This window comes from Emys orbicularis, chromosome 8 (genome assembly GCF_028017835.1).
Source record: "Emys orbicularis isolate rEmyOrb1 chromosome 8, rEmyOrb1.hap1, whole genome shotgun sequence".
In the NCBI taxonomy this organism is placed as follows: Eukaryota; Metazoa; Chordata; order Testudines; family Emydidae; genus Emys; species Emys orbicularis.
The window spans coordinates 40,627,476-40,642,736 of record NC_088690.1 but is presented as its reverse complement, the minus strand read 5'-3'; the positions used below and the strand labels follow the sequence as shown (position 1 = coordinate 40,642,736).

At 37.5% G+C, this 15,261-nt stretch overlaps 1 protein-coding gene across 4 annotated transcripts in view; it reads left to right on the top strand.

Annotated features, from left to right (window-relative positions):
- COL11A1 (collagen type XI alpha 1 chain) overlaps window positions 1-15,261 on the top strand; it is a 225,255-nt gene that overhangs the window by 173,457 nt on the left and 36,537 nt on the right. For all 4 annotated transcript variants that reach the window (XM_065408835.1, XM_065408833.1, XM_065408836.1 and 1 more), the window contains 3 exons: window positions 3,211-3,264; window positions 3,866-3,919; window positions 4,013-4,066. In XM_065408835.1, coding sequence (XP_065264907.1) covers window positions 3,211-3,264; window positions 3,866-3,919; window positions 4,013-4,066 — 162 coding nt within the window. The remainder of the gene's footprint in view (window positions 1-3,210; window positions 3,265-3,865; window positions 3,920-4,012; window positions 4,067-15,261) is intronic.

Genomic DNA, 15,261 nt, shown 5'->3' with positions numbered 1-15,261 from the left:
AGCCCTGGCTGGGATGATTTAGTGGGGTTTTGTCCTGTTTTGAGCAGGGGGTTGGACTAGATGACCTCCTGAGGTCTCTTCCAACCCTAATCTTCTATGATTCTATGATTCTTATGCCCTAAGGCTATGTCTTGGTGGGGGGATGGTGGGAGAGGGAGGTTCAAAGGCAAAAGTGGCACTTAAATGCTTAAATCCCATTGAATTTCCTTGGGAGTTAGGTGCCCTTGCAAACATTTAGCAGTGTTCTTAACTTTAAGCATGTGCATAATTATTGGGAGGATTGGAACCCAAGTTTGTATTTAAAAAGAAAAATTATGATTTAATAATTTTTAACAACTGAACGAGATGTTAGTGTGAATCATAACTGTGGGGTCACTTAGTTTGGTAACACAGAGGGCCTCAACTTCTTTACACTCACAAGTAGAACTGAATGAATAGTTTGCAACTAATAATTCATCTAACATATTTAGCCTCTACTTCTTCAGGAATATCCATGGGCAGACCACAGTTATCCTGAATTTATTTGTTATTCAATATTATTAACTTCATTTGTTGCCCATGTGAAATTAGTTTCAGCATAGCATACCAAGTTTTAACACAGGGTGATTTTTTACACACAAATTATAATAAACTACACACCTATAAATACAGTGAGAGATTTCTGAGGATAGTTTAATGCTTTTAACAGACAATACTAATTTAAGGATTACAAATTGTGAAAAGATAATTTATGAGAACCTCAATAGCAAAAGCAGAATCATTTCCTACAAAATATTTATTTAATGCTTCTCACAGTGAGGGAAAAGATGTTGACATTAATGGAAAACTGAGCCACTGAAGTTATTGTCTATCCAAATATTATTTGCTTAAATATTACAAAGTTATCCAAGGTAAAGCCATGAAGGAAGTTAGAGGATGTCAAGACACCTAGATGGTAATCATAATCTGATCGCTGCTTTTAGTTTCTTGAAAATGATGCATGTAATAAAGGTACATCATACCTCTTCCAAAAATAAATAAATGAACAAACAACCCTGTTGGAAGACATCTGTGGGAAATTGCAGTCAGCTGTAACTGACATAACATCATTGTTTAAAGCCAAATCTTTCCCATTTCATAAAATGGAGACTATTTAGCATCTGAACATATTGGTTATTGAATACACAAAATGGCATCAAATTTCCCTTTAGACAGTATCTATCAGAAATGACAGGAAATGGTACTTGTTTGTAGAGAATAAGCCTGCAAGTAAAAGAAAAAAATTCTCCATTTAAAATTCTTCATACTTACTTTAAAAAAATGGGATTGTAAATGCCATGTCTCCCTTAGGCTGCATTTTCCATATTGAAAAAGAACCCACTATTTTCTAATGCCTTATGAATTTACTGCAATATCAATGAGTATGCATGTTATTGTTCAGAATCACTCTATTCACCTATTCTGTAACAGCACAATTGCTTGAAATTATTTAGCATTGTATTTTGAAAGGTATTATTTCATAGTTTGGCCAGAATATAGTGAGGTTTTGAAGTGATAATGACTCATTATTTTATTATAGTGTATTTTTGAAAGGCATGGTGGAACATTAATTCTGATTAATTACACTATAACAAACACTTCAGGGACATTATAATGCACCCACATAGTGAATTGCATATTCAATAATGGGGACAGATGTTTTATTCTGTACAATCAAGTGTTTGTTTTTAGAGTTCAGATATACTGTAGCAAAATATTATAATACAAGAATGTATTACTGTATATCCAATTATCAACATACATTTGGTATGTTAGTAAATAATTAAAACATATGTCATTATAACCTGTACCATAAGCTAGTAACGAGACAAATATTCATTGATGCTACTATTCAGCATGCACTGTAATCAGGGATACATTTTAGTATATATACTACTGTCACTTATAGCTTTCCATTGTAATGCATCACAGTCTTTTAACTTTCAAAATAAACAGGAATTGAAATATAGAAATCAAATGCATCATAGGATGAGTTAAAGTTGCCTCTTTCATGCTCGTTAAATAATAATAAATGAGCAACTGCAACAGATATATTGTACCGAAAACTATATTGAAAAGAAGCATGTATTTTCTTAAAGCTCATCACATTTTACTCACTAACAGACTGTACTAACATACATCTTCTTTTTTTTTAAAAGGAGATGCATTATACATCTGAATTCAGCCAGGCTTTTTATGAATTCCATACTGTAGAGTTTTACTGTCAACATGGTATCCATTACTGTAATAAAAGTAGCTGTTAGTACCAAGATAATCTTTGTTTGTGTTTTTAAGAATGTGATCAGTTTTGTATCCTTTCATCCATATTTTATAATCTGATCCATGCCCATTATGCCACTCTGGTAGAGGGGCCAGAAACTGGCCATGGCTAGCCAACAGGAAACTCCCCTGTTAGAAGGGAACTCCTTTCTAGTGCAAGTGTTCTAGATTCAGGCCCTGAGCCTTTGGGCCCTCAATAGAGGGGATGTGTTGAGGTCAGTCAGGAGTTTATACTTTAAAGTTATTAAATAATATAGCATTACAGCACAATTGAAGTAAAGGCTGTGCACTGCGACTTGATTATCAGTTCTTTGATATGTGCTGAAGGTGACAGTATTGTTGAATTGAAATTGAGAGCTAGATCCTAACTTGATGTAAATTAGTGTAACTCTGTTCGCTTCACTGGAGCTACATAGATTTACACCAGCTGAGGCGCTGACTCTTTGTGTAAGTGTGGCTGAGTATAGTGCAGTTAGCTTGGGGATTGGTATTGTATTGGGTGTGAGTGTTCTCGTGACCTACAATTTCCTTCCCCAAACATACACTTGAGCAACCTTACATCTAAATTAATAAAGTTTTTGTGTGGGAATATATACAGTATGTAATCAAATGAATCAGTGCCCAAGTAGAATCATAACAGTCTTTTTTAAACCAGCCATATTATCTCTTTAATGTATTTCTTTTTTCATAAACTTTTTTCCTCATCAGTTATACTTATAAATATTCAAAGATGCTTTAATCTTTTTTGCCATAATATGAAACTAGTTTTTAAATGATTTTTTTTCTGTTTAATTCAGATAGCTTTTGTCCTCAAATTTTATCTTATGATTTTCTTAACGGGTAGCTGTGATTTACATTATTTCTTCTAAGTAGTTTACTAGCAGTACTTTCTTTTCTCTTTCACATTATTAGGGTCTGCCTGGCCCTCCAGGTGAAAAGGGTGAGAACGGTGATGTTGGTCCAATGGTAAGGTTTTTTTCCTTGTTGGTCACTGTAAGTGCTAGACAACATTCTGTTTATTGATTCGCTTTATAGCTTGCAATTTGATATTCCATTTATAGTCTAGAGCACGGGACAGAGTGTCCTGTGACTGTCACCTGCTCTCGCTGTGACCCTGGGCAAGTCACTTCATTTCTGTGTCCATTTCCAATCTTTAAAAAGGAGGGGTTTAAAGCTTATTTACCTGACTTACAGGGGACTTATGAGGATTAATTAGAGCAGACCAATTTATGCATGTCAGAGAGAGAGAGAGAGACCAGCATTGGAGACTGGTGTTGCATCCCTGGAGCAGAAGCTCTGGGGCACTGAGCAATAATAGTAACCCACAGAAACTGTAATTGTGTCTGTCCTTGTGTAGGAACACAAGGGGCTCCTTGTGCCCTAATCACCATGTAGACTCATGCAATGGGGAACCACAATCTGGCCCTTACACTTTGTACACCACTCTGAAGATGAAATGCTCTCTGCATGCAAAATATAGTGTTGCTAATTGACAAAAAAATCTGTGCTTATATTTATGTGACAGTAAATACTGCAGTTCACGTATCATATTTTCTCTCTGATTCAGGGTCCACCTGGTCCTCCAGGTCCAAGAGGTCCCCAGGGTCCTAACGGAGCTGATGTAAGAAACACACTCTGTATTGTTCATTGTATTCCTTTTAAAAACAATAATAAGTAGTATAGTTGGCTAACTTACATCCTTTTATGATTGCAGGGTCCTCAAGGTCCCCCAGGCTCTATTGGCTCTGTTGGAGGTGTTGGTGACAAGGTAAGAAAACTGGTAATATTGACACATAAAAGAGACATCTCTGAGATAAGGAGGACATACATTTTCCCCCCTGTTTTTTCTGGGAATATTAGAAATCACAAATACCATTCATTTCCTTGGTAATTATTAACGGTCATGTAGATGCATAACTAATACTTGACTTGTACATTATTATGACCTGAAACCATCCTTGTCTGTCTTTGCACACCACAAAATTGTTCAATAGTCATGGATATGAACTTGAGTGGAAGAGAAATAGCTCAGAGAGAAAAGTAACCAAGGACAAGATTGGTGGGACAAGTTGTGCTCTCAGATATGTCTACACTGCAACATAAGCCTATGCTTCAGCCCAGGCTCAAACCTAATCCCCTTTGCAGCTACACTGCAATTGTGCTAACCCAGGGCTCAGACCCAGGGTCCCAGGAGCCTGCAGGGGTGGAGGGTCTGAGCTCAAGTTAAAATGGGATCCAGGGTCCGAGCCCTATTGCTTTGTAGTGTACACACAGCACCACTTGATTTGGGTCCAGGAGTTAGCCAGAAGTATCCCACAATTCAATGTGACAACTTCCTTAGTTCTCTCTATCCCAACAATCTACAATCCACTCTACTGAAAATGGAAGCCACCCCCAGGCCCTTTGTAAATGGCAGCAGCTCAGGTCAGTGTTAATCCATTCTCTTCTGATCACCGATCTGCAAGCACACTATCAGAGAGCCTCCTGGGTTTGCAATGGAGAGTGAACTGATCAAGCAGCGAGCTGCTTCCTGGTAACATGCAGGGTGGGCAGTAAAGTTTTCTCATAGTGCACCACGACCCTAGGGTTAGAGCAGCCACATTTCAGAGGGTGGGAGGGTAGGAATTCTTGGATATGATTATTGTACACACTGCAGTACGGATGCTAGAAGCCTAGGTTTGACCAAAAAACCTTAAGATAGGGTTAAAATACAATGTAAATGCTTAAGCCCAGGGTTCCTTAACATGGGTCAGCTGACTTGAGTCCCATTAAATGGGCTTACATTGCAGTCTAGACATACCCTTAGTTACATCAGCATAAACTCCAGAGTAATTCTATTGGTTTCACTGGTGTTTCTTTCACTTTATGCCAGTGTAGCTTAGCACACAATTTTCCCTAATATCTGAACTGTTAAATTATCAGATATTATATGATGCATCAGTGTTAAACATATCTGTAAGGTCAGCTAAATTGGTCCTCAAGCATCAGCAAGCCATATCCTTTACTGAGGTAAATCGACAGGGCTCCATTGAAGTAAAAGGTGTGGTGCTGATTTACATCTGAAGAGCTGGCCCTATATGTAGCATTAGCACTTCAAGATTTTATGGTTAATAATGTAGACTTCCACCTCCTGTCTCCATGATGAGTCTCTGTGCTGAGCTACATTTGGTCACCCTTCATTTTGCCTAGGTGAATGTGGAACAGGTACACTCAGAATTCTAGGGACTTTTGTCCAAAATAATATAATGTATATGCTCACAGGAAGATGAAAAAAGCAGAAATAAGAACATGCCTTGGACAGTTATAATTGATTTGTTGAGAAAATATGTATGATTATTCTTGAATATTTTATTTCCACAAAACACTGTGGAAGGACTAATTTATTTGTAACAATGTGTATTTTATAAATTTTGGTTGATGGGTCCTAAAGGCGGAGGAAGGCAAGCAAAGGACATTGATAGTCTTTCAGAAGATAATGTATATTCTGCCTTACCTCCTTTTTCTTCCCTGACCCAGCAGATAGCTTAATACACCGGTTCCTTTCTACCCTTGTCCTTCTCTCATCACAGCTGAGCTCAAGCACTTAAGAATCCATACTTAAATTTTGTTGCTTTTCATCACCATGAGTCCTCTGCTTACAATACACAGCTCTCATACCTCTAGGTGTAATCCATCACAACCATACATTCCAAGACACTAGCTGGAATCACAGGTCAATCAAAATAATGTGTATTTGTTATGGGCCACTTTTTAATCACTCTCAGGAAGGATGCAACTCTATTTCTCTGAGCCCCAGGTATTATTTCTTTACAGAAGGCAAGGAAGCTGCCTCTGCTTACCTTGGATCATTTGTAAAGATAATAATAATAGTAAAAAAAATCACCAAGACCTGCAATTCATCTTACAATACCTTGCACTCTTTTCATTTCTCTGTGCCAACACAAAGATCTTTCTTATGATGCATTTCAATATTGTTGACATCCCCCATAAAACTTAGGTTATGCATCTCTTTTTTTCTCTCTCATTAAAATGAATTTCCTTCAAACAACCCTTTTGTCATATTTGGGTCATGTCAAAAGGAATCACTGCTTCTTATCAGTGTGTCCAAGCTATCATCTTAATAGAATCTGCAGATGCTTCATCATTTTTTTCTATCTGCCCATGAAATAAATCACTTACCGGTATTCAGGGAGAAGGTGGGAGAGAGTACTGCAATGATGTATTATGAGACTAGTGATGATGGCTTGATGGAAAATGTGTCCTGCTTTGTGTCCCTTCTTTGTTTTCTGAGATCAGTGGATTATGGGGTAACTATTCTAGCCAGATAAAAGCACTAGACTTGGGCTTTAGACATTGCATATTACTGCTTTTGGTGAGTCTGGAGTTGTCAGTGTTTCACTGCTTTCCCTTTTGCTAGTGATATATATTTGGTATATGTCTCTCCCAACCTTTTGATGATGTCTGCATTCTTGCATCTCTAGTGTGTTTTATTAGTAATTGCTAAAAAAAAGATACAAAACAGTATGCCCTTCTGCATGGTTGCATAATTCTATATTCCACTTAATCTCCAAAGCATGTGACATGATTCTCTAAGGCTGTCTTCAGTGGCAGTTTGGCCTACATTAAAGGCTGCAGGATTTGTCTCTCTGGGATGAGGACCAAAAACATGTTTGAATGTTCAAGATATGGGGGACGGGGGGAAATCTAATCATACAGACTTTAAATTTATTCATATCAGTGGATATAGAGAACAACAGGGACTGCAAGGGAAAAAAAATATTTTGATAAAAAATAAATATTTTGATAAAAAAATAAATATTTTGGGTGTACAAAATATATGGTGGTCCCCTTAAGTGTTAGTAGGTATAACTCCAGGATTTTCTAGTACTAATTTAAAAAGATGTGTCTGGTTGCGGGTTTATGTTGGTTGGGCAAATACCATATTTGCATATTGGATTTAATAGGTATTTATAGATTGGGTTTCACAGTTGCTTCTTCTCCAGGAAAGATAGATCATACCCCCAGCATATTGTAATGTTTAACTACCTTTTTGATGACTATCAAGAGAAGGACAGAGGTATTCAATCATTATGTAGCTGATCATTATGTATCCAAAAGTCATACAGGTAAAATATAGCCTAGGTGATATTGAAATTTCTTGCTAGTAATATTTTTCTCAAATACCTTTAGTAATTACTATTTATTTTAGCAGTTCACCTTGAGAATAATACTTCAATCAGATTTCATACCTTGCACATTGCAGCTTGTGTTTCTGTATCATGCTGCATACACAAATGTTATTTGCCTAGGTAAACTGTAGAACAATCCCTAAAAGTGTGTATCAGTAATACTACTGCTAATGACAAAAGTGAGGTTCATTTGGTCATTTAGTTAATCAGCACCATGTTCTAGAGGGTCAGATTCTGCCACACTTGCAGTGGGTCATATCTTACTCCACAAATACTTGTAGTGACCGTAAACATCTTATTTTTGGTCATTAGCCTTAGTTTTACTCGGAGATACAATCTCAGGTTTTCTTCTGTAGTATATCTAGGCAAAAAAAAATGTGGATGCAGCAAGACTTTAAAAAGGACATAATTACAAGTTAGTGCCATATAAGTTTCTGCTTCGATAGTTCTTAGTTTTTGCTATACTGTGATTCAGGGTTACTAGCTATTTCCAACATCTATACCTGAAAAACTCTGACATACAGACGAGAGTATGGCTTTTTTTACTGAATCAAATATAGAAATTAGAGACAGGGATCTGTTAAAAAAATGTCAATTCAGGACTGTTTCCTATAATATACAAAGTAAGAGTGGTTGAGAAGGCGGTGACTGTTCAATACCAGATGCTCTTGGACATCAACAACTTAGGTTGGTTCCCATCTAGGTCTTATCCTTCCTTTGGATTTAAAACCATAACAGAAAAGGACATAATTAATCACTTCTTGCTTTTAGATCAGGGTTATTTGGACCTTTTCATCATGCTGGACATCTCAGCAAGACTAACCACAAGCTGTTGCTTCAGCAGCTAAGGAAGACTGATTAGGTGTTCTGAATTGCCCCTCTGTTTTGAAAAGATAGAGGCCAACTGTCTATCACCTTCAAAGGATGTGTAATGCAGGATCTAAACCATCTTGCTCACAGTTTTCACAGTGTACAATGAGATCGGTCAACAAGGTAATTTCTAAATTATATTTCCCAATGCTTTGCCTAATCCAATTTTAAATTCAAGTAAGTGATGGGACTACCATCACTTTTCTTAAGAGAGTCTTCATTCCATTACTCTTAGTTATAAGCCTTTTTCACCCTCTACATATTTTTCTCCTTTCTTTATGTTTATACCTTTCAAACACATAGACTATAATATCCCTACATAAATATTGTTTGACCAAGCTTGTAACTAGTTAATCTTTCCTTACGCCTCGTTTCCTCCATTTAATTAATACTTTTCGTTTTCCTTCTCTGAATTCCCTCCCATGTGTTGACATATTTTTGGTACGGAGGGCCCAGAAATGAATGTCTAGATTCACTATCGTTAAAGACCTGACGTCATGTATAGAGAGATTATTACCACCTTGGTCCATAGTGTCATGTCTCTGTACCCAGTACCTAACTGAAAATTGCACTGTTAAGAAGTATATCCAAGTTAGTTTCTTCCATTCCTAGAGCTGTTAAGTTTTCCTTTGTGTACCATAGGAATCCCTTTCTTCCATGTTTATCTGTATTTGTCATCACACAGATGACTAGGGAGCTGAAATCTTCTCATCCAGCATCCTTTACTTCTGAGCATCTTAATTGTCCATATATTTCTCATTTTCATTGTCTTCTGGTCTTGTGGGCCCCGACTGTAGTTGCTACTTGTAAAAAAAAAAATAAAAAAAAATCCTTGGGTATAATTGTGGCCTCCTTGAGGTCAATGGGAATTTTGCCACTGGTTTCAATGAAGCAAGGATTTCACCCTTTATATTTTTACCTAAAGTATATCCTCATGACCAAATTATATCCCAGTTATTTTGTAAAAATTGTGACATATTGCCACCCTTGCTCCTTTTCTTCCCTTTCTGATTCTTCTATATGGTTTTGAGCCCCCATTTACATTCATGTGTGAGAATTATCCCACTAGGTTTAATTCAAGAACATGAATTCACACTCTGCATTACTGGGTATCATTTTCATTTCTTCTTATTTCCCATATTCTCTGCATTCATATACAGATGCTTTCGAGCATGTTATTTTGCTAGGTTTTTTTTATTTCTTCTAATTACTTGTCTTCTGCTTTACTATTTCCAAGCTTTAAATACATGGCTGGTTTCTCAGTGAAGACACATTCCTTCTTAATTTAAATTCCACATAATGCACTCAACCAGTTTTTTGAAATCATAGAGAATTGTTCTGTCAAAAGGAGTCTGTGCTGTGTGAATCATTTACACTCAGACGTTGTTCTAGCAACGGTAAGGTTGTTCACCCTATAAAACTAAGCATGTCTTTTCCCTTTCTTCTTTATATTTTCTTTCAATGGTGTTTAATGCATAAGCATGCTTTGGCCTTACGGTCCCCTTCAGGGTAGGCTCATCATGCTAGATAATATGAGCCACAGTTCTTTGTAAAGTGTGGAAGAACGTTTTGGCATCCTCCCTGTTACTATTGAGGAGGGAAGCACAGCATTTGATCACATTAGTATTTGCGTGACTGGACTAGAAGGAGATATTCTGTCGTTAATACTAGTGTTTCAAAGGCCCCTTTATCTGCTAGCAAACTATAAACAATTTTTATCATATTTAATGTGATGTGTTTTTAACCAGCCTGTTGATTCCTCCACTATACACACAAAATATAGCCTAACTGATCAAAGGCATCTTCAGTACAAATGTGCACTTAATGTTGCATTATTAATGCTGGTAGGCTCCCTGGAATGGTGAGATTCTCCATTACACTCAAGCATAACCACTTAAAAACAAACTTCTCCCCAAAGTATACTCTTTGTGCAGCTTATAATTAGAAAAGGTATTAGAACAAAACCTACCAGCATAGTTTGAACTGGTAAGGTGAGGCTGTATGCCAAAGTAATTAGGGCGAAAAGCATGATAAACTGCATGTAAGATACACATGCAGCTTGTTGCCCATATACTTAATTGGAAAGTGTAATGCCCTAGGTTCAGAAGTAGTCTTATAAATCCATTCTTTTCTATCTGTAATATGACACTAGGGCCTGATTTTCAGAATTGCGAAACAGCTACCACCTCTCACTGATTCCAGTTGGAGTTGGAAATGCTCAGCACTTCTGGAAATTTGTCCTTAACTGTTTGCCAGGCTCCAAATTAAATTTACAGTAGAACCTCAGAGTTAGGAACCCCTCAGGAATGAAGATTGTTCGTAGCTCTGAAATGTTCATAACTTGGAACAAAACGTTACGGTTGTTCTTTCAAAAGTTTACAACTGAACATTAACTTAATACAGCTTTGAAACTTTACTATGCAGAAGAAAAATTCTGCTTTTAACCATCTTAATCTAAATGAAACAAGCACAGAAACAGTTTTCTTACCTTGTCAATTTTTTTTAACTTTCCCTTTATTTATTTTAGTAGTTTACGTTTAACAAAGTACTGTACTGTTTTTTGTTTGTTTGTTTGTTTGTTTTGTCTCTGCTGCTGCCTGATTGTGTACTTCCAGTTCCAACTGAGGTCTGTGGTTGACTGGTCAGTTCGTAACTCTGGTGTTCATAAATCTGAGGTTCTACTGTACTCTTTAAAAAGTAGATTTTTTTAATGTCATCCTAAACTTGGAAAATCTCTGGGTTTGCTAGCACAAAAATAAAACAGAAATAAATACAAATAAACCCCAAACTTCTCTTCTAGATGGCCCAACAAAAATAAACACAGGATGCTAGTGGAAGTTTGTTTGTGGTCATGGGTGTCATTAGTAAATACTCTGTTATGTACAGCTCTCAGCAGCTGTAAAGTGTAACGTAAATGTTATGTATTATTATTTAATACAGTACAAATTAGGGTGACCAGATGTCCTGTTTTTAAAGGGACAGTCCCATTTTTGGGGACTTTTTCTTATATAGGCGCCTATTACTCCCAACCTCCTGTCCCGTTTTTTCACAATTGCTATCTGGTAACCCTAGTACAAACATAATGTAATAAAAGGATGTGTATGCACTGAATTTTGTGCCATCCCTCTATTAATTATGCCTTTTCATAATGTGTGGAGCAGGCTGAATCTGTCAATAGCAGAGGTGACATGTGGGATGGTATATGGGGTCATGTGCCCCCTCCCTACCCCCCGATTTTCATCTTCCATTTAGCACAGAGGTTTTCAAAATGGCACACCCCACAGTTTAAAACCATTACCTGGCTCCTGCCAGGAGCCAGCAGGTGGGAGCTGCCTGGCCTGCTCAGGCCTCTGGCTCTCTGCGCTGTGGGAGCTGGTGTGCTGGCTGGCTGCCCAGCAGCCCTCTCTGTCCTGCTCCCTAAGCCAGGCCGTCTGTCCTGCTCCCTAAGCCAGGCTGCCTGTGCATGGCCAGGAGCTCCCCCGGGAGGACAGGTGGCACAGCTCCGAGCTGCACCCTGATGTGCTCTTGCCTCTCCCCCAAAGGAGCCCGGCACTGGCCGGCAGAGCCCGGCTGCCATAAGATGCTCCCTGAGTTGCTCGCTCACTGGTGCTCCTGGATCTGCTGCTGCTCCTCAGCCCAGAGGCGATGCATCGGGCAGTCACGTGCCCCCCAGAACCTTTAAATTGTGCCCTCCTCACCATCAAGAGTTAAGCATTGTCTCTGGTGAATGGTGAAAAATTACATGTGTCCATGAACTGAAGAAAAGCTGAAATCATTAATTTTATGCCTGTTATTCCCTCTCAGAATCCTACTATTTGGAGTTCTTTTAAGAATGCTAAAACAAATCATTACGCTTTGCTATATGAAGTCAATTGAGCTATGGCAATTTACACCAGCACAGGATCTGGCCCTTAATTAATAATTTTGCATGATTTACTGATCTCTCCACACACGATAAAATTTCTTCCTGGAATTAGAACAATTTGGTTCCCGTAGGATCAAATTCACCCCTCAAGCCGAGGGTCAGCACCAAACCTGGCTATCGCTTAAGCCCATGTAATTCAGGGCTGATAAATGTAACCTCTTTTAGAGGCTCTGAAAATCTCTGGAGCTGATCTCACTTCTGTCTTCATAATAACCTTTTCATACGTGGACATTTCTTTGTGAGGAAGACAGAGAAACAGAACGGTGATTAAAACCCCTGCACACTGACTGTCATTCAGAGTTGGTGTTTCAATGTTTTCACACCCTTACAAAACCAATTGCACTATTCGTAGCATAACCAGAAGGTTGCACCCTTCTATCCACTATCTTTTTGCTATTCCATATTTTCTAGAATTATTTTACTTAAAATTAGGACCTTTAGTCTAATAGAAATTACTCTCCATGAATAATGAAAGTAACATTCCAGATTTAAACACATCTATGGTACTATATCACTCTTTGTAGCTTAGGAACAACTGCCAATGTCCTTACTGAGATCTTGTTAAGAAAAGCTTTCAGTGACGTCTCTCAGGTTTTGCCTGAGTAAGATCTGATTAAGGCCCTGCAGTACTTAGAGACAGAATAGATCTCAAGAAAAGGAGACAGTTCCCATGTGGAGGATGAATCAGATATTCATTTGATACCACCCTTGAGCTCGGCCAAAAGGCAAAAAAGAAATGTTTTCATTAACGAATTATAGTGTATTGATTATTCATCTATTTAACATCTGTGATATGAATATGATCTCTAAATATATATCTAGGGGCAGGTAGGGCCATCTTGCTCCACATAAGCACTGTCTAAACTCGATAAAAAAAAGATGTGTGAAACAAATATGAACGTTCACACCAATTTATGTTTTGCAGCATGAGATCCACTATAGACAAAATACAGAGGCTGGATTTCATACTACAAAACATTAGATAGTGGAAAGGTCATATTTGTTTCAGGGATCTGTTTATGAGTTTATATATAGTCCTTACGTAAGGCCAGATTGTAGCTGGCACTTACACAGATGCCCCGAGAGGGGACTCACAAGAAGCTTTCTTACCCTTTCAAGGCCCACTTATGGGCCAACCACAACTGAGAGTGTCTGAGCGTGCAGCACTTGTGTTCTTCATGTGTCCCTGAACACACCTCAAAGAGGACAGGGAAGGTGCCTAGTCCCTTCCCTTCCTCCTGCTTCATAGATTGGATTAAAAGCTCATTGAGGGAAGCAGAAGAAGAGCAAACCGTATTGTAATTACACACTGGGAAACGCAGTGAGGAATTGTGCTGCATCAGGAGTTTGACAGGCACAACTGGGTCCTTGATCATTGTCCTTATGCAACTCACTAAATGAGACCTCGATCCTACAGTATGATCCATGTAGGGAGTCCCTTACATCTGGAAGTCTTATTGAAGTTAAAGGTCTCCACGTGGCACGGATATTGCCATATGGGTGAATCAGGCTTCAGGCTGTTTAATATTGTTAAAAGTTGTTATAGAGGCTCATATTTTGGCCTTTTTAACATTTTGTATATATTTATCAATTTTTCATGTGCCTGAATAACCCAAGAAAAAGCTGATCTGCTTGCTAGCTCAGAGACTTGTTCAAATTCTCCCTAGTGGCATAAATCTAACCTTACAGATGTAGGCATGTACAGAGAAACACTAATAATGATGGTGTAAGATCTCTGCAGAGAACAAGATAGTGAAGATTGTGAAATTCCGTAGAAAACAAATTTTAAAGCAAGCCCATTAAACTGAACAATTCATAGAACTTTATTTTTAAAATAGTATAAATATTGTATTGCAGAAGCCTACTTAATCCTAAGTACCTAAGAAAGATCATTACTACAAATAAAACAATAAGATTTTAGACTGTTGCAAAATTTAAGTAACAAGCATAATAAAACACTACAATTTCTAAAGCCAGATTCACCAAGGGCATTTTAAAGTTGTTTCTGAGGAGCTGAGGAACTGAAGATGATCTAATTGGCTCTAATAGTGAACAGAATAATATAATCTTTCTCCTGTAGGGCACGGTACTGCACATAGTTGTTTTAAAGAAGGTATTTTAGCTTTAGTATTAATTTTGCTACTGGAGAAAATTGAGAACTTTTCTAGTTTTATTTTTTTTTAATTTCTGAGCAGACAAATGTCAGTAATTTCACACACTGACAGTTAAATTGAGAAATCTTTTAAGTAAAAATGTGCATTTCTTTCTTGAGTTCTTGCCAACAGTTAGAAAATAGGTTCTGTTATACATTCAGAGAGTTGTATATTCAGGGCATTATTAACAACAGAACATTTTAGTAACAAGCTACTTTTCTATGAAGTTTATTTAACAGTCCACTGAACTAGAAAATAATCACTCATAACTACACTTTAAAAGGAGTGGCTGAAAAGACAGACCTGACATGTACAGTACTGTGCATTGGTTCAAAAAGAGGATAAATTAACTTAAATGTTCACTTAATACAGTGTAATCTTTTACTTTGAGCAGATTGTTTGTATGTGGTGTTCTCTTAGAAGCCATCTGGCTTACTTAACAATTCCCATTACTGATAAAACACTGAGTGCCTTTGTGGCCTCTGGTGAAAGTTTTATTAGGTGTTTATTATTTTATTATTTTTGTTATTATTTATTATAGTACTAACACTAGTGCTAATGTCTAAAATCATTTGAAATTCATGTTCAGTTAGTATTTGCTAATTTGTAAGGATTTGCTTCCAGAAACATAGCTCCCAGGAAGAAAGATGCAGATGACCAATGTATGTGTTTGACTTTTCTCTGATTAGGAAAAAAGGACAAAAAAGGAGACAATTAATGGGGAGATTTTTAAAAGGGACATAGGGAAATTTAGTTTCCAGCTCCCGTTGAAAGTTGAGTTTGTGCCTTTGATAATCTCTGTCTAAATAGTTAACACCCCGATTCT